Source organism: Puma concolor, chromosome A1 (genome assembly GCF_028749965.1).
Source record: "Puma concolor isolate L17-30 chromosome A1, mPumCon1.1.hap2, whole genome shotgun sequence".
Classification (NCBI taxonomy): domain Eukaryota; kingdom Metazoa; phylum Chordata; class Mammalia; order Carnivora; family Felidae; genus Puma; species Puma concolor.
In genome coordinates this window covers 136,655,207-136,674,286 of record NC_141667.1, presented here as the reverse complement: position 1 = coordinate 136,674,286, position 19,080 = coordinate 136,655,207, and the positions used below count along the sequence as shown (strand labels likewise).

Sequence of the window (19,080 nt, the reverse complement as noted above, 5' to 3'; positions counted from 1 at the left end):
CAGGAGACCTTCAAGAGCCAACACGGACTCAACAGGAAACCTTGGGATGACCCACTCCAGAGACTCAGCCCACTGAGAGGAGGAGGCAGATCCTCAGCCACGAACGAGTGAACGTTCCTCAGGTCACTACTACCACATGCTGCCACACTCACTGTAGTCATTCTCCCAGAACAAATCCAAGGGCAAATGCATAAACATAAGAGCTAAAGTCAATGGTCTAATGTTGCGTAAGAAACCCAGCACACTTTCAGTAGACACAGGCACAGCCCTTGGCGGGTACAGGTTCTACGGCAGGAGCAAAACCTAGGTCCACCATGCACAGCTCTTTTGTGGGGACACAAGTGGACATGAGCAAGGCAAGCGGTAATGGCGATGAATAACCCTTAGTCGTTTCACACAAAGCAAGGCATTCCCCATGGATATTGCGCTGTGCTCCTCAACGTGCATGAACATCAACACACTCCCTTCAAACACCACTCTTCCCCACACATGCTCGAGGGTAAGGTAAATCAATACTCACTACAGAAACCTTTACTCACACTCGGCCTACCAAGAAGACTTCCTTTTTCTTCTCCATTCTGTGTTTTTCCAAATTCCTACTATAGCATCTACTAGTTTCTTCTAAATTATAATATAAAAATTTTTTTAAAGCATGAACTACTAGCAACATAAAAATTCACCCAATCTATCTGTTACTAAATATGGCTCATGTTGTGACATCTGTACTTTTATTTGTTTAAAGGTAAGTCTCTTGACTTAGTTGGGGCCTCAGGGCTAAGAGATTAGCCAAGCATATTCAAAATAATGCATTTATTTATTCAGGGCAAATCTTAATTTTTCTTTGTCTTCAGAAGAAAGAGTTGCGAGAATGCCTGTGAGCTGTGATGTAACGCCAATTTACTGTCACCTTTACTGAAACTTGATTCCTTGAGCTAGAGGAAGGTCCTTACTGTAGTTGATGGTGCTAGAGGGGAAAAAAATATGAACAAATTACAAAAAGAGTAGTACACACATAATATAGACTATTTTATGCCATTAAGAAGATTTAGCCTATCTGTATATATTATAAGGTGAGATGTCCAAGATAAAAGTTGGTGAAGAAAAACAAAATTAGGACAAAGTTAGTATAGATCCAGTGTTAGGGAAAAAAAAAAAAAAGAGGGAGAGAAACACATCTGGGAAAACACCTATCAAACATGTTATTCATAGTCTTCAGGGCACAAGAATATGGGGAATATAATTTTCTTCATTTATCTCTCAATAACTTGTACTGAACTAGAAGGAAAAACATAGATATTCTCATTCCAACAGAAATAAAATACAATGCAATATTTTAGAAAATAAATATCTTGCCTAGTAATTATATACCTATATTTTCTCCTGAGAGGAACAATATCCCTATTATATGGGTCCCGGGGCTCCTGGTGGCTCAGTCAGTCAAGCGTCCAACCCTTGGTTTCAGCTCAGGTCATGATCTCATGGCTTGTGGGTTCAAACCCCGTGTCGGACTCTGTGTGGACAGCTCAGAGCCTGGAACCTGCTTCGGATTCTGTGTCTCCCTCTCTCTCCCTCTGCCCCTCCCCTATTCATGCTCCATCTCTCTCTCAAAAATAAACAGGGGCGCCTGGGTGGCGCAGTCGGTTAAGCGTCCAACTTCAGCCAGGTCACGATCTCGCGGTCCGTGAGTTCGAGCCCCGCGTCAGGCTCTGGGCTGATGGCTCAGAGCCTGGAGCCTGTTTCCGATTCTGTGTCTCCCTCTCTCTCTGCTCCTCCCCCGTTCATGCTCTGTCTCTCTCTGTCCCAAAAATAAATAAACGTTGAAAAAAAAAAAAAAATTTAAAAAAAAAAAAAAAAATAAATAAACAAACATTAAAAAAGTTTTAAAGATAGTTATAGCGAAAGAAAGAAAGAAAGAAAGAAAGAAAGAAAGAAAGAAAGAAAGAAAGAACGAACCAAAAGTAAGTGAAGCAAACCAAAATTAAGTGAAGCTGTGCACAGAACAGGAAGTAGAAGAGCTTTTAATTTTAAAAGAGCATTCCAACCAACAGCTCGAAGCCCAAACCCATCCTCCCAAAGCCTGGTCTTACCAAGTGGATCTTCTCATGTACTGTTTCCAGGCATCGCTACCAGACTCGCGGCCGCCCCCAGTGTGCTTTTCTCCTCCTAGAGAAACACACAAGAAACTTGTATCTCTTGAGCAGTTTGTCCCTACTGGCTCCTACTCAGCAGCACAGAAAGATACCAAAAGAAGACCAGAGCTACCCAACCAGTGAGTTTACATTTAGCTCAGAGTATCTCCTCTACAAACAAAAAAGAGATCAGATAAACCAAATAAACAGGATGAAAGAACTAGAAGGGGGGGCGGGGAGGGGGGGAGGAATAAAGAGGAAACAAATTTGCCAAGAAGCAAAAGAAAACCAACCTTACCATGAGACAATGTGTTAAAATGGGAAACCTCTAGATGGTAGAAATAAAATTTTATTTTCTCGTTTATGCTTAACTATACATTATTACCTACAATATACATACTCTGCTTTTATAATATTTTAAATGCTATGGTAATATCCTTAGATTATAAGAAGTTAATGATTCCATACAAGAAAAGGATACTATGTAAAAGTGTGCCATCAAATCACAAGACATTAAGTCTTGATGTTGTGTTTAGTAATAGATACTAAATACTATACAGATACTAAACAGAGAAGAAAATAGTTAACAGAAGAGCTAAGAGAAAAATCTGAGGGGGCACCTGGCTGGCTCAGTCAGAAGAGCATAAGACTCGTGATCTCGGGGTGGTATGTTCAAGCCCCACACTGGATGTAGAGATTACTTAAAAAAAAAAATCTTAAAAAAAAAAAAAATTCTGAGGGTATCTCCCATATGGGAAAAAAAAAAACCATAAAAACAAAAAGATGCAAAATAGGAGGAAAAAGATAACAAAATTAGACAATTCTTCAAGAGCTAGTATTCAAGTAATAGTTCTAGTAATTAGCAAGAGAAAAATTGGGGTGCCTGGCTGACTCAGTCAGTAAAGCTTGCGACCCCTGATCTTGGGGTTGTAAACCCAAGCCTCACGTTGGCTGTACAGATTACTTAAAAATAAAATCTTTAAAAAAAAAAAAAAAGGAAGGGAAAATAATTGTCAAAGAAACATTACCAAAACAAAACTAGTCAAAACTCCCCAGTACTGAAAATGAGCCCCAATATTCTAATGCTCATCACTGGCCCACTGCCAAGAAAATTTTTTACAGTGATCTCCACCGACATAAAAAGTAGACCCCAAATTTTTTGATATGGGAAAAAAAAGAAAAGAGATCAGAAATCAAAGTGGACTGGGCTTTCCAACCACAATACCAAAAACCATAATGCCCATGGATAACAACGTCACAAATCTGAGGAAACATTATTGCCAACTACACAGGAAATGCATGGCTTGTGATCTTGCTGCATCTGGGAACCTGGCTGCTATACCTTTCCCGACACTGTAAAACTTTCCCTAAAAGATACAAGCGTCTCACTGGGCCTCACCTGTTTTCATACAACGGGGTTTATGTTAAACACCTGCTTTCCTTCAGGGAGTCTGGAATTTTGGTATATGCCAGGGAAAGGGTGCCTAGATGACCAGCCCCCAGTAAACGCTGTGGGCGCTGAATCTCTAATGAACTTTCCTGGTAGATGACATTTTAGGTATTTTGTCACAATCCATTGCTGGAAGAATTAAGCACATCCTGTGTTGACTCTGAGAGAGAGAGCACTCTTAGAAGCTTGGTTGGTTCCTCTGGTCTCCCCTTAATCTCTCCTGGCATGATAATGTCATACCACACACACAGAGAAGGAGGGTTAAGAAGGTTCATCTATCCTAACAGAGGGTCAACACATAATGTCTAAAATTGAGAAAGAGTAAGCAGTTAAAACACTACTTTGACGCCTGGCTGGGTCAGCTGGTAGAGTATGTGACTCTGGATCTCAGGTTCAAGAGTTCAAGCCCCAAGATGGGTGGAGAGAGTGCTTAAAATAAATAAATAAAAATTAGGGGCATCTGGATGGCTCAGTTGATTGAGCATCTGACTTCAGCTCGGGTCATGATCTCAAGGTTGCTGAGTTCGAGCCCAAAGTCGAACTTGCTGTTATCAGTACACAACGCGCTTTGTATCCTCTCTCCCTCTCTCTCTACTCCTCCCCCCTCCCGCTCTCTCAATCAAAAAAAAAAAAAAAAATTGATTAAAAATAAATAAAAACTTTTTTTTTTAATTGAAGTAAATTCAAAGGTAAATTTATGTTTGTTTTTTTTTCCCCCCAGTAATAATCTCAAAGTAGTTGCCTCTGGTAATGAAGGAGGAAAAGTGGGAGAACAGCTTTTTCCATCTAAAAATTAACTGTGGAGGGGAACCTGGGTGGCTCAGTTGGTTAAGCATCTGATTCTTGATCTCGACTCAGATCATGAGCTCAAGGTTCATGAGATCGAGCCCATCTCAGGCTCTGTGCTGACAGCATGGAGCATGCTTGGGATTCTCTTTCTCAAAATAAATAAACATTAAAACAAACAAACAAACAACCTCAAGACTTAGAAAATACAAGTAGAACCCGGTGAAAAAAACAATTTAGTATTTTATCTAAAATAAAGATAATGTTGGACACTTAGCACACTGCTTAGCAATTAAAAACCAGAATTTTTCATGTGAAACTTGCTGGCTTATGCCTAAAGCCAAGGGTTCTTAATGCTGTCTGGGTCATGGACCATTTCCCCCCAAAAGAGATGCCATTTCAAGGGGTCACATATCTTAGGTTAAGGGCCCTGGCTCTAATGGGATACTGCATTGGAGAAAAAAGTCAGACCCTGGACAAGAACTCTGCACATAACACATAAGCTCTCTCAAGCATGTAAGACCAGGTTGTTACCAAGTTCTATTATTCCAGTTTCTTAGTCAAACTTTTCTAAAAGCTACTACTGCTTTTCTTGTGCTCTCTTGATTGTGTCCCCACCCCAAATTCCCAAGCTGGAAGACGGAACTTCCAATACTTAGAATGTGGCTGTGTTTGACAAGAGAACCTTTAAGGAGGTGATTAAGGTTAAATGAAGTCATAAGGAAAAAAACCCATGAAATCATAAAGGTGGGCACCTAAAACAACAGGACTGGTGTCCTCAGAAAAAAGGAGGAGACAGCAGTGATACATGTGCTTCCACAGAGAAAAAGCCATGTAAGGACCACAAGCCAGGAAAGAGGCTTCAGGAGAAACCAACATTGCCGAAACCTTGACCTTGGCTGGGCTCACAGCCTTCAAAACTGTGAGAAAATAAATTTCTGTTGTTTAAGGCACCCAGTCCATGGTATTTTGTTATGGCAACGCCAACATCTAACATACTGCCCCCAACATGGAAAAGGATTCTTTACATACCAAATGCACCTCCAATTTCGGCCCCACTCGTTGGGATATTGACGTTTACAATGCCACAGTCTGATCCTTTCGGTCTGTGTGTAAAAAGGGAAGCATGGTTGAGAGCAACCCATTAGGAAATTAAGAAACAAAACAAACAACAGACGTCTGGGGGGCTCAGTCGGTTAAGCGGCCGACTTCAGCTCAGGTCATGATCTCCCAGTCCATGGGTTCAAGCCCCACATTGGACTCTGTGTTGACAGCCCAGAGCCTGGAGCCTGCTTTGAATTCTGTGTCTCCCTCTCTCTCTCTACACTTTCTCTGCTCAAGCTCTGTGCCTCTCTCTCTCAAAAATAAATAAACACTAAAAAATTAAAAAAAAAAAAAAAAAAGAAACCCAACAAACAAAAAATCCAAACCTCTAAGACTCTAGATGCTCAAATATGTATTTCAACTAGGATGGTTTCACTTTCTTTTTTATAAGTCCAGTCACGAGACAAATTAGACTTACATAAGTTTTCAAAATAGACAAAGTTATACCCAAGCCAGCGGAAGATTCTGCCCAAATCCTTGGTAAAGATGCTACTTGAAAGTCCCTGTTTTACTTCATTATTCCATGCAAAGACTTCTTCTTCACTCTAAAAGGACAGACAGCAGAATGATACAGAATTCAGGTCCAATTTCACAATGGTACATTCATAAGATGTGTAACTGTAGGGCACAAAAGTAAACTAAAGATTAACCTACTAATTCCGTTTCTCTGATACACAGCTTTGTGTGTTTTTCCCTTAATTGTACTCTGAGAAACAAAGGAGTACATGCTTCCATTCAAGCTACTATGTAAGAATTAATTTACAGAGCTCCAATTATGCACAACCCACAGATCTAACTGCTTACAGTACACTTAGTTATTTAATCCTCATCCGATGATACAGGTCTTATATTATCCACGGTTTAAAGATTAAGCAAGAGGGGCGCCTGGGTGGCGCAGTCGGTTAAGCGTCCGACTTCAGCCAGGTCACGATCTCGCGGTCCGGGAGTTCGAGCCCCGCGTCAGGCTCTGGGCTGATGGCTCAGAGCCTGGAGCCTGTTTCTGATTCTGTGTCTCCCTCTCTCGCTGCCCCTCCCCCATTCATGCTCTGTCTCTCTCTGTCCCAAAAATAAATAAACGTTAAAAAAAAAAAAAATTAAAAAAAAAAAAAAATTAGGCAAGAGACACTAAATAATTTGCTCAAGAATTTAGTCACACACACACTATAAAACATGAAATTATACCTCTAGTGACATCATGTAAACCAGTGATAAACTATTTAAGTGTTTTAAACATCAATCATATAACTGTAAAAAGACACAATTCTCATTATTTTTTAACTGTTAATTACGGCACATTCCAATCTTGATTCAATCTCCTGGGATTGCAGAGAGTGGACCTGGGAGGGGTGGCAGTCAGTTTTTGTCTAACCTCAGCCGAGAAGGACATAGGTGCCTCTCTTTTATTCCCCACAGGCAGTTTTTCTTGCAGAGTTACTACCTAAAACCTCCCTATAGGCTAACAGAGTAAAATGTCACATTCTTTCATTTTCTTTACTCTTCTCATTTGTTTTTTCAACATTAAACTAGAGAAAAAGCAAACAGAACCCATTTTTACCTTGAATTTAAAGACATAAAGGATCGGAGCAAACGTTTCTGTGTGGGCAATGGATGCATCATGGGCCAGACCTGTCACAATGGTTGGTTCTACATAATTTCCAGGGCGATCCATAACCTTCAGTAGAGAAGTAAAATCACAAGAATGAAAGCATTTTGTTTTCTGCTACTTTGGGTCATCAGATACAACCTTTGCCGTACTTGTGGAGGAAAATTAAAAAAAACAAACACCATCTACAGGTGAATTATTTCCCAAAAATAACATCATCACAAATGAAAACGTTCTCTGCCTCCTATCGCTCCTAAGTTAGTCAGTCAGATAAAAATAGAAAAAAAAAGGATGAGGTTACACTGAAACACCACTGTTACAGGTGGCTTTTTAAAAAACTTACACAATGTTGGGGCGCCTGGGTGGCTCAGTCGGTTGGGCGTCCGACTTCAGCTCAGGTCATGATCTCACGGTCCGTGAGTTCGAGCCCCGAGTTGGGCTCTGGGCTGAAGACTCAGAGCCTGGAGCCTGTTTCCGATTCTGTGTTTCCCTCTCTCTCTGCCCCTCCCCCGTTCATGCTCTGTCTCTCTGTCCCAAAAATAAATAAACGTTAAAAAAAAAAAAAAATTAAAAAAAAAAAACCTTACACAATGTAAAAATATGTCATCTAAACCGTTTGTGTTTTAAGACTGTAATGTGAGGGGCGCCTGGGTGGCTCAGGTATTTAAATGTCTGACCCTTGATTTCGGCTCAGATCATGACCTCACAGTTTGTGGGTTCGAGCCCCACATTGGGTTCTATGCTGACAGCATGAAACCTGCTTGGGATTCTCTCTCCCTCTCTCTCTCAAAATAAATGAATAAACATTCAAAAAAATTACAATAAATAAATAAATAAATAAATAAATAAATAAATAAAGACAGACAGTACTGTGTCCCCCATCCCCAAATTCCTATACTGAAGCTTTAACCGGTACAGTGTGACTGAATTTGGAGACAGAACATCTATTTATTCATTTTTGAATGTTTTTTCTGAGAAAGAGAGAGAGAGAGAAAGCACGTGCGCGCACATGAGTGGGGAGGAAGACAAAGAATCCAAAGCAGGCTCCAGGATCTGAGCTGTCAGCACAGAGCCTGACAAAGGGCTCATTCCCACAAACTGCAAGATTATGACCTGAGCCGAAGTCCAACGCTTAACTGCCTGAGCCACCCAGGCACCCCTGGAAACAGAATCTTTACGGAAGTAATTAAAGTTCAAATGAGGTCACATGTGAGGGGCCTAATCAGCCAGAACTGACATCCCTACAAGAGGAAGAGATACCAGAAACACAAAGGAAAAGCCATGTGCACACACCAATATGGTGGCCGTCTGCATGCCAAGAACACAGGCCTCAGCAGAAACTCTGCCAGGACCTTGATTTTAGACTCAGCCCCACAACTGTGTCAATTTCTGTCATTTAAATGACCCAGTCTGCCCTAGCAAACCAATACATACTGTACAAAAATCAAAAGCCCCAAGAGTATACTGTAGACACTCTCCTAACCAACCTCCATGGAACCAAATTACCAGTTCATGTCCACTTAACTAATGCTTGCATTCCTTCTGTAAAATACTCTTGATGCCCATGGTTGGGTGGTCTAGTCTCCACTGGGTTTGTGTTATTCTTTGAGCTGTGTTTTCCAAGAGTCAACTGTATCAACTCCCAATCCCATGCATGGCAGCAGTATCTACTACTGTAACACATTGCATTACATAACTTACGTACATGTTACCCAAAGAAAAAAGGTAACACGAGTAACAAAAAATACACAAATATGCAAACACACTTCTATTTAACAAGGCGTGTGTGTGTGTGTGTGTGTGTGTGTGTGTGCGTGCTCTGCTGTCAGCAGGGCCCGCTTCTGATCCTCTGTCCCCTTCTCTCTCTGCCCCTCCCCAGCTTGCACTCTGACTCTCTCTCTCTCTCTCTCTCGCTCTCTCTCGAAAATAAGCAAACATTTAATGGGGTGCCTTGGTGGTTCAGTCGGTTAAGTGTCTGGCTTCAGCTCAGGTTGTGAACTCATGATTCATGAGTTCAAGCCCTGCATCGGGCTCTCTGCCGTCAGTGTGGAGCCTACTTCAGATCCTCTGTCTTCCTCTCTCTGTCCTTCCTCACTCCCACATGTGACTTACTTGCTCTCTCTCAAAAATAAACATTAACAAAAAAACTTTATTTTTTATGTTTTTAAATGTTTTATTTATTGAGAGAGAGCAAGTGAGCGAGACAAAGCGTGAGTGGGGGAGGGGCAGAGAGAGAGGGAGACATAGAATCAAAAGGAGGCTCCAAGGCTCCGAGCTGTCAGCACAGAGCCCGACACGGGGCTCAAACCCACAAACCGTGAGATCATGACCTGAGCCACCCAGGTGCCTCTAACAAAAATAAACATTTAAAAAAAAAACAGAGGTATCAGTTCCCCAATACTAGGATACATATTTTTAACAGAGCTTTGTATTGTGCTATGAAAACCTTCTACCCTGTGTTTGTTGTTCTACACATGTTGCTGCGTGTCCCGACAGACGTTTCAAAGCTCTATGGGAAATGCAAAGTTCAAAGTTCATGGGAAACGTGAGTTCAGAACTCGGCACCACTACAGTGACCATCATCAGGGCTAAGATTTATGTGATACAAAAATGGGAGTACACCATCAATGGAAAAAAGAAACCCCGGAGTCAACCCAGTGACTAGACCAACACACTGCCCAACCAATGGTCAGTTATTTTTGTTGCCTTTATACCAAATTGCCTTATAACCGATTGGTTATCCAACAGTAACGTTTGTGGTGGAAACGCTTGCAGCCAAGAGATCTACAGCGAAACTGCTTCATATCCTTTGATTTCCTGCCTTAACTGACTTTTAAAAGTAACCACTAAATACAGATTCTGATTGCTCTGAATACAAAGTCTTGTACTGTCCCATGGAAAGGTCTCCCTTCCATACAAATTCCCAGGGTCTCAATTCAACAGCCATCACGACTCGGAGTTTCTTGTGTGTCCTTCCAGAAGTGTTCCATGCATTTTATGTTGTCACTCACTGAAACACCTATTTCCCCCTTATGAAAAGATGGAGAAGGCAAAGTCAGTAGTTGGGGGACCCTTCGCCATCTGCCCAGAGCCCTGCTCAAGCTGAAAGGAAAGGAAGCAAACATCTGTCACTACTGAGCTGGGCTGTCATTACCTTGCCACCATAGACCACAGTGCCACCTTCTTTCTTTGCTTCCTCCACTGCTCCAAGAAACATGCTCACTGACTGTTTGGTGTGGAGTGGCCCGTAGAGGACATTAGCTGCAGAGAAAAAGGAATGTGTGTCATTTCACCCCAAAAGGCATCATTACTGTTAGAAAACCTTTCCCAGTGAACAGCCCCACCCCTTCAGACAGCCTCTCAGTGTAGACAAGGAGTCAGCAAACTCTTCTGGTAAAAGGCTAGACAGGAAATAGTCAACGTTCTGCATGACACAGGCTGTCTCTGCCACAGTAGTCACAGCAGACACTTAAACCAGGGGGCGGGACTGTGTCCTGCTTAAAGTTTCTCTACATAAGCAGGTAGTGAAATCTGTCAATCCCTGGGTTAAAGGAATGGCTACCAATTAATCAGAGCGCCGCACTTAAAATATACGATCCGTTTATTCATGACCATGAGATCATGCTCTAAGAAGTTCACAGGCTCAGGAGCTGGTGTGGAACGGAACAGGGAAAAACAGATGCAGCCCTATATGGCTGCTGGAATCTAGACCATTAAAAGTGGCCAGGGGTCAGAGGAAGAAGGGAGATCTAGGGAGGCCTCAGGGGAATCTTAGAGCACCAGTCACGGGAAAAGCGGGTTGAAGAGGATTCCAGCGTAAAGAGTAGCAGAACGGAGCATGGACACTGGGAGCTCTACAAGAAAGATGGGAAAGCCGGAGCTCAGGGAGCAAGGGAGGAAATGGTACACAGCCAGTCAGGGGGTGGGCAGGGGAGGAAGCAGAGGTCACGTCATGAGAGACTGTGAGCCTGATCCAGAGAGTCTTGGAAGGGATCCAGGTTTCAGCTGAAGAGCCATTAGAAGTCACTGGAGTGTATGAAGCAGGAAAATGAATTATTTCATCTAATTACATGTTTAAAAAAACCATTCTGGCTTCTCTGGAAGGCAGAAGTGGAAGCAGGCAGGTCAGGGAGGGGACACTCTTGCAGCCTTCCATGAGAATGGTGGTGGCTTGCACAAGGGTCATAAGAGTGCAGAGAGGGGCGCCTGGGTGGCTCAGTCAGTTGGGCGACTGACTTTGGGTCAGGTCATGATCTCACAGTTCGGGGGTTCGAGTCCCACATCTGGCTCTGTGCTGACGGCTTGGAGCCTGGAGCTGGCTTCTGATTCTTTGTCTCCCTCTCTCTGCACCTCCCCTGCTCACACTCTGTCTCTCTCCGACTCTCAAAAACTAAATAAATGCTAATAAAAGAAAAAAATTTTTTTTAAAAAAGAGTGCAGAGAGAAGAAGCTCGTCAAAGTCATCCCATTTGAACATCATCTCTTGAGACTCACCCACCAGCCTACATCAAGCACCCAGGATCCTAAGCTAGGAGCAGACTTGATGCCCCACGTGCCCGATAACCTGCTTCATATGCCCTCAGGCCTCTCAGAAAAAACAAAAAGTCTGAGATAGAAACACTGGTACCACCAACTGTCAAAAAGGAATACCTTTGAAATCAACCAGATACTCACAGTCCCAAGGGTTCCCCACACGGATCTGTGCATAGGCCTTTTTAAGTCTATTTACAACTTCATCATGGATGCTCTCATGTAAAAACTAAGCGATAAAAGAAACATTCAAGGGAAGATTCAAATAAACACATAAATTTGTCAACAATGTGCGATTTTTATTAATAGTACTAATTTAGTTCATACTAGTTCTTAGACACTGTGATCTCTGAAAACAAAAGCAAATAGAAGTATACGTTCTTTAATTATTTCATTCCTACTTTTAATAACTACATTAAGATAATAAATTTCCACTTGGTAGATGTTAAAAAGAAATCATAAGCCTTCTCTTTACCAAGTTTCTAAGGACCTGCCTGGCCAAGCTTCACACAGCAATTATGCCTGTTTTTACTCTAAAGCATTCAACATCTTAATTACCAGAGAACCTCAAGTGTATCTGTCCCAGTTGTGGTGAACACATATTGACAGCTGTTTGTTTGGTCTGCCTTGGTATGGCTGTTGTGTAATAGCATGCTCTCGGCGGATTAGGTCTCCAGAGGGAGGACTCAACCAGGAGGACCGCCTTTGGACTCACACTAGGTAGGATGTGAGCTCCAAGCTATGTTCCCACTGACAGAGGTGAACTGGTCCAGCCATCCATTGTCTGGGTCGGTTTTCATGTAGCAAATGGATTGGCAGTCATGGAGAGGTGCACAGTACTGGAATGGGTTTTTCTACACATCACTGTCCCTATGAAAACCAATCTGGGCAGTGACTAATAGCATCCTTTAATGTTTAACACTAAATGTAAAGCAAGGACTTGTACACTTGCTCCAAGACACAAAGGAAAAGTAAAACTTAGCTGAATATACGAAGGCTTGACTTCCATGTCATTTCACATTTCACCATATCATTAAAATTATAATCTTTTGGATGACCTGTTTCCTTCTTAGCATTAGTGTAACAAATGTCTAAAGTAAATTCAACAAATTGTAAACATTCTATGAATATCATATCTCAGATGTTTTTGGAGAACTATAGAAAAACAAAGGAAAGACAGATCTCCAACTGTTATAAAATACAGAGAAAAAATGAGTATGAAAAGTTACAGAAAAAGTAGGCTTAATTTCCAGACCCGTTTTATTCTAATTTAGATTATGTTAACCTTATAAAGAATTGGTTCATATTGAGGCTAAGAGTAAAAACACAAAGCCAATTTCTCTGTAATTTAAATGTACAATTGTTTGAAGTTTTTAATTACAAGAGGAAAACTCAACAATAATAATTTTTAAAATGTCGAATGTAGCCACACTTTGTACCTAATCAAAACTTGCTTGGTTGTAGTACTGAGTTTTCAGGACCATGAGAGTCATGAAAATCAGGCTGATACCCCACACAAAACCGAAATCCAGCTCAAATATAAGTACAGACATTAAACTTCCCAAACCCCATACGCTGATGCTAAATCACATCTCCCTCTGTGCACTTAATAATAATGTGTCCTATATATGTGTGCACAGACTATACATTCATCCAGAGACAACCCACATTTGCTTTTCACCAAACCATGTCACATCAAGTCTAGAAATGTAAGACCAGACTTATGGCCCCAAATTAGTATCTTTATGTTTTACTGAAGTGTTTTTATAACGAAGCCAAAGCTCTATATCCTTTATCGAAAAATTTTCGAATTCTTCAAACTTATAGCTGATTTTATTCTCCAAGTGACATTGGACTTTGTCCATATTGTTCGAGGTCTCCGTCCCCAGTCCAGCTCTACCACTTGTAGCTTGGGCACAATCCCTGGTTGATCAGCCTTGAGCACACAAGAGTGTATCAGGGCCACAGATGTGTTCTGTCTACGGGAACACATTTTTCCAGCAATACTTGTACACAACTTCCTAACAGCACAATGTGTAACCAAGTGGGGTGTGAAGACAACGTCACACGCCCAACGCCGACACTCACCAGGCGCCGCGCAGTGGTACATCTCTGGCCCGCTGTCCCCACGGCTGCGAAGAGAGCCGACGGAACGACCAAGCTGAGGTCTGCATCCTCAAAAGCTTGGAGAAACAAAACACACACCTGTCAGTGTCGCGATGTAGATGGGCTAACCGGTCGACCAGATGATGCCATCAGAAAGCTCAGGAAGACAGTGTCAGCATTACCCCAGTGATGTAAGCATGTTCACACCACGAAGCCTCCATTAAGAGCAGAATAACGAGCTCTATGGTCTTTACCTCAGTACAGTTGTCAGAGGAGATTAATAATGGTAGGCACCTGACAGGATTTTTGTGGGGATTAAAGGAAATAAACTCATATGAAACAGCTGAGCACAGTCCCTGCAACTACCCAGGGCTCACTAAATGCTAACTATTTGCAAATGAACACTCTCTAGATTAGAAGTCCAACCCAAACAAACCCATCGCCGCCACATGCTTTTTAAACTTCTGGTGTTCACCACAACAATATAGGCATCTACACATGGTAACAATGGCAATATACAAATTACCAGGTTTTGCCTTCTTATCACAAAATCCATGCTTCTATTAAATCTCAATCCATCGATGTGCATTATCCACAAAAGGCTGATAACCTATTTTGTGCCCGACAACTGAAAATGAGAAGTAGGTAAACTCCAAGCCTATGGGTTAGGTGATAAAATGCTTTAAGGAAGTGATCCTTCCCAATAAAAAAGCACTCAACCAAGATCTTATTATAGACAAACTAATTTTTTAATATATAAAGGAATCAACAAGTCATGTAAAAGTTACTTACTTTAGAGAAACATGTGGCCAGTTTTCAGAAAGCAGAAGGAAAAACAAGAAATCATGCCAAGCTACAAAGGCTCAGACACAGGCTCGAAGCCCCAGGTAACATTTCCCAGCATGAACACCTGTCCTTTCTAGTTATCTCTGCCTTCAAACCTTTGCGTCGTATCTCACAAGTGAAACTCTGAAACCTAAAATTAGGTCTTAGACGCACACAACAGAGGAGGGAAGAAAGAGTGTCCACCCAAATTCTGTATGGTCACCATGGCTACCGAAGCTATTCTCAACAGCAAACAAAGGGCGGCCTTACCAATGATGGCATTGTTTCCTCCAAGTTCTAACAAACTTCTCCCTGTAAAAATACACAAACACACGTTAATGCCCATTTCAGTACTTACCGCACACTGAAAGATAGCCTCAAATCACAGCCTATCTCAACTGTGTTTTCTTTTTTTTTTAAGTTTATTTATTTATTTTGAGAGACAGAGAGAGAGAGAGAGAAGGGGAAGGGCAGAAAGACAGAGAGGGAGAGAGAGCATCCCAAGCAGGCTCCGTGATGTCAGCACAGAGCCTGGCGCGGGGCTCAATCTCACGAAACACAAGATCATGACCTGAGCCAAAACCAAGAGTTGGACACTTAACAGACTGAGCCACCCAGGCACCCCAGTTTATTTTCTGATTTAAACTGTAGCATAAGGGGGCACGTGGATGGCTCAGTCGGTTAACGTCTGATGTCAGCTAAGGTCATGGTTTCACGGTTCGTGAGTTTGAGCCCCACATCGGACGCTCCACTTTCAGGGAGGAACCGCTATGGATTCCCTCCCTCCCTCTCAGCCCCTCACCCACTTGCTCACTCTCTCTCAAAAATAAAAAACGTGAAAAAAAATTTTTTTAAACTCTATCATAAGGATTGCATTGATGTCAAATTTCTTCATTTTAATAACCTTATCATACATAGTTATATGGCACAGTGTCCTTCTTAAGAAATACACCAAAATACTTGGTGAAGAAACACAATGTCTTCACCTTTCCCCAAAGGTTAAAAAACAACACGCACCCACAGTTTATGTGTGTGCGTGCTGCCGGAGAGAAAGAAAGTGATAAAACAAATGGGGAAACAAGTAAGTAGTGGGTGAATTTTGTGAATTCCTGTATACAGGAATTTCTTGTGTTAGTCATGTAACTTTTCTCTAAATGTGAAATTATATCCCCTCCCCAACTCCACAAACATTTAGTGTAAAACGGAGCAGTCATTGTGGAAGACTGTGTAACTTTCCAAGAAATGAATCACAGGATTACGATATGCCTATCAATCCACTTCTGGGTACCTAACCAATAGAAGTGAAAACAGGAACGTGAACAGGTAAGAGCAGACCTATGCTCAGAGCTGCGCTGTTCCTAACAGCCACAAGGTGGAGACAAAAATAAAAACAAAAAACAGGAGCTGCAAGGTAGCAGCAGCCCAAGTGTCTATCAATAAATGCCCGAATCAGGGCACCTGCGTGGCTCGGTCGGTTAAGCGTCCAACTTCAGCTCAGGTCATCTTCTTATGGTTTGTGAGTTTGAGCCCCACATCAGACTTGTGCCGACGGTTCGGAGCCTGGAGCCTGCTTTGGATTCTGTGTCTCCCTCTCTGTCTGCCCCTCCCCCTGCTCACGCTCTGTCTCTCTCTCCCTCAAAAAGAAATAAACATTAAAAAAAAATTTTAAATGAATGAATGAATCAACCAAATGTGGTAAATACATACAAGGGAATAACCTTCCACCCTAAAAAGGAAGAAAATTCTGACACACGTTGTGACCTTTAAGACATGCTATGTGAAGTAAGCCAGTCACAAAAGGACAAATATTGGGTGGTGATTCTACTTATAGGAGGTTCTTAGAAGAGTCAAATCCAGAAAAGAAAGAAAGGAGAATGATGGTTGCCAAGGGCTGGAAGAAGGCAGAAATACGGAGGTGGTTTTTAATGGGGATGATGTTGGGAAAACAAAAAGATCGTTACACAACAATGAACATGTACTTAATGCCACAGAAGTATACACTTAAAATGGGTAAAACGATACATTTTATATTATATATATAATACAAAATATATATACATGTTTTTCCACACATACACACACACACACATTTTTTTACCACAATAAAAGAAGTTAAAAAATTATGTGCTCAGATGGCTCAGTCAGTGATGCATCTGACTCTTGATTTCGGCTCAGGTCATGATCTCACAGTTCATAGCATCAAGCCCCACATCGGGGTCTGCACTGGTAGTGTGGAGCCTGCTTGAGATTCTCTCTTCCTCTGTCTCTGCCCCTACCCTGCTCATGCTGGCTCACTCTCTCACTCTCACTCTCTCTCAAACTAAAGAAACTTTAAAAAAACTATGTGCTCACTGCAGGAAAAAATGTTTTAATCAGAAAGTATCAAACAGGGAAAAAGTCATGGCTCGTAAGCATAATAAAATCTCTCCTCATAATTTGGTATAGGGCCTTCAAATCTCTTCAATGTTCATTTCTATTTACTTGAGATTGTACAAACTAATTTGCTCTTACACATGTACCTAAGTTGTTAAGAGCTATTTTAAAAAAATCACTGCATAGTACTTCACCATGACAGACTAAATTTTACTTAGCTACTGCTCTAGTGTTGGATATATTGGTTAATTTTTTTTAATGTTTATTATTTATTTCTGAGATGGGGGAGGGGCAGAGAGAGAGAGGGACACAGAGAATCTCAAGAAGGCTCTGCGCTGTCTTCGAGAAGCCTGATTTGGGCTCGAACTCACAAACCCTGAGATCATGACCTGAGCCGAAATCAAGAATCAGAGGCTTAGCCGACTAAACACTCAGGCACCCCTGGATTGTGTTTTATATTGCTGAATTTTAAGAGTCCTTTATTTATTCTAGATACCAACATGTTATCAGATAAAGGATTTGCAAATGCCTTCTCCCATTCTGTAGGTTGTTCTGTCCATCTTTTTGATAGTACCCTTTGAAGCACGAAAGTTTTTTTTTTTTTTTTTTAATTTTTTTTAATGTTTATTTATTTTTGAGACACAGAGAGACACAGCACGAGTGGCAGAGGGGCAGAGAGAGAGGGAGACACAGAATCAGAAACAGGGTCCGGCTCTGAGCTGTCAGCACAGAGCCCGACACGGGGCTCAAACTCACAAACTGTGAGATCATGACCTGAGCTGAAGTTGGTTGCTCAACCGACTGAGCCACCCAGGCGCCCCTGAAGCATGAAAGTTTTATTTTTGATGAAGTCTATCTCATGTTGGTTATGTTTTAAGGGTCATATCCTAGAAACCATTGCCTAATCCAAGGCCACAAAAACCTATTCCTATGTTTTCTTCTAAGAGTTTGGTAGTTCTGGCTCACACATTCAGGTCTTCGATACATTAGGAGTTAATTTTTGTGTACAGGAAAGGTGGGGTCTTTCATATGTACATACTTGGATATCTAGCTGTCCCAGCATCATTTGTTAAAAAGACTAGTTTTTCCCTCCATTGAAATGTCCTGGCACCCTTATCAAAAATCAGTTAACCGTAACTCGAAGGGTTTATTTCTGGACTGTTATTCCACTCATTTTTATGTCTATCCTGATGCCAGTACATAGTCTTGAATTTTTTATACTGAATTTTTTAGAGTAAGTTGCAGTATTAGGACATATGGGTCCCCCTTTGGTCTTTTTCAAGACTGTTTGGCTGCTTGGGGTCCTTTGCATTTCATCTGAATTTTAGGATCAGCCTGTCAATTCTGCAAAGAAGCCAGCTGACATTTGGAAAGGGACTGCAATGAATCTGTAGATTACTTGGACAGTATTGATCTTAGGCTACAATAATACTAAGTTTCCCAAACAGTAAAAATGGGATGTCTTTACATTGACTTAGGTGTTCTTTAATTACTTTCAATGATACTCTGTAGTAATTCCTGTGTGAAAGACTCCAACTTCCTTTGTTGTATTTATTATTTTTCAAAGATTTTATTTTTAAGTAATCACGTCCAACGTGGGGCCTGAACCCACAACCCTGAGATCAAGAGTTGCATGCTCTACTAACTGAGACAGCCAGGAGCCCCTGTTGAATTTATTCTTAAGTATTTTATTCTTTTTGACACTGGTGTCAATGTCTTCAGAATTTCATTTTGAGAATGCTTATGGTCAAAGTAAAGGAATGCAAGTGATCTTTGTATTGTATCTTGTATCCTGTAACCTTGCTGACCTTAGTTATTAGCTCTACTGGTTTGTAAACTTGCTGTTTAAAAGCAATGCCTTTGGCAGGCACCTGGGGGCTCAGTTAAGTGTTAGACTGTGGATTTCAGCTCAGGTCTTATCTCACAGCTGGTGGGATCAAGCTCCGTGTTGGGCTCTGGGCTGACAGCATAGAGCCTGCTTGGAATTCTCTTCCTCTTTCTCAAAACAAATGCATGAATTTTAAATAAATAAATAAGCACGAAACGCAAACGCAAACGCAAACGCAAATGCAATGCAATGCAATGCAATGCAAACCAATGCCTGTGGGGGCACCCGGCTGGCTCAGTTTGTAGAGCATGGGACTCTTGATCTTGGGGTTTTGAGTTCAAGCCCC

General features: G+C 41.6%; 1 protein-coding gene across 1 annotated transcript in view; it reads right to left on the bottom strand.

Annotated features, from left to right (window-relative positions):
* Window positions 1–795: 795 nt before the first annotated feature.
* ALDH7A1 (aldehyde dehydrogenase 7 family member A1) overlaps window positions 796–19,080 on the bottom strand; it is a 40,703-nt gene continuing 22,418 nt past the window's right edge. The window contains exons 10-18 of the mRNA XM_025923707.2: window positions 14,804–14,845; window positions 13,691–13,785; window positions 11,747–11,831; window positions 10,227–10,333; window positions 7,025–7,141; window positions 5,917–6,014; window positions 5,398–5,471; window positions 2,088–2,163; window positions 796–964 (exon numbers count right to left, since the gene is read on the bottom strand). Coding sequence (XP_025779492.1) covers window positions 910–964; window positions 2,088–2,163; window positions 5,398–5,471; window positions 5,917–6,014; window positions 7,025–7,141; window positions 10,227–10,333; window positions 11,747–11,831; window positions 13,691–13,785; window positions 14,804–14,845 — 749 coding nt within the window. The 3' untranslated portion in view covers window positions 796–909. The remainder of the gene's footprint in view (window positions 965–2,087; window positions 2,164–5,397; window positions 5,472–5,916; window positions 6,015–7,024; window positions 7,142–10,226; window positions 10,334–11,746; window positions 11,832–13,690; window positions 13,786–14,803; window positions 14,846–19,080) is intronic.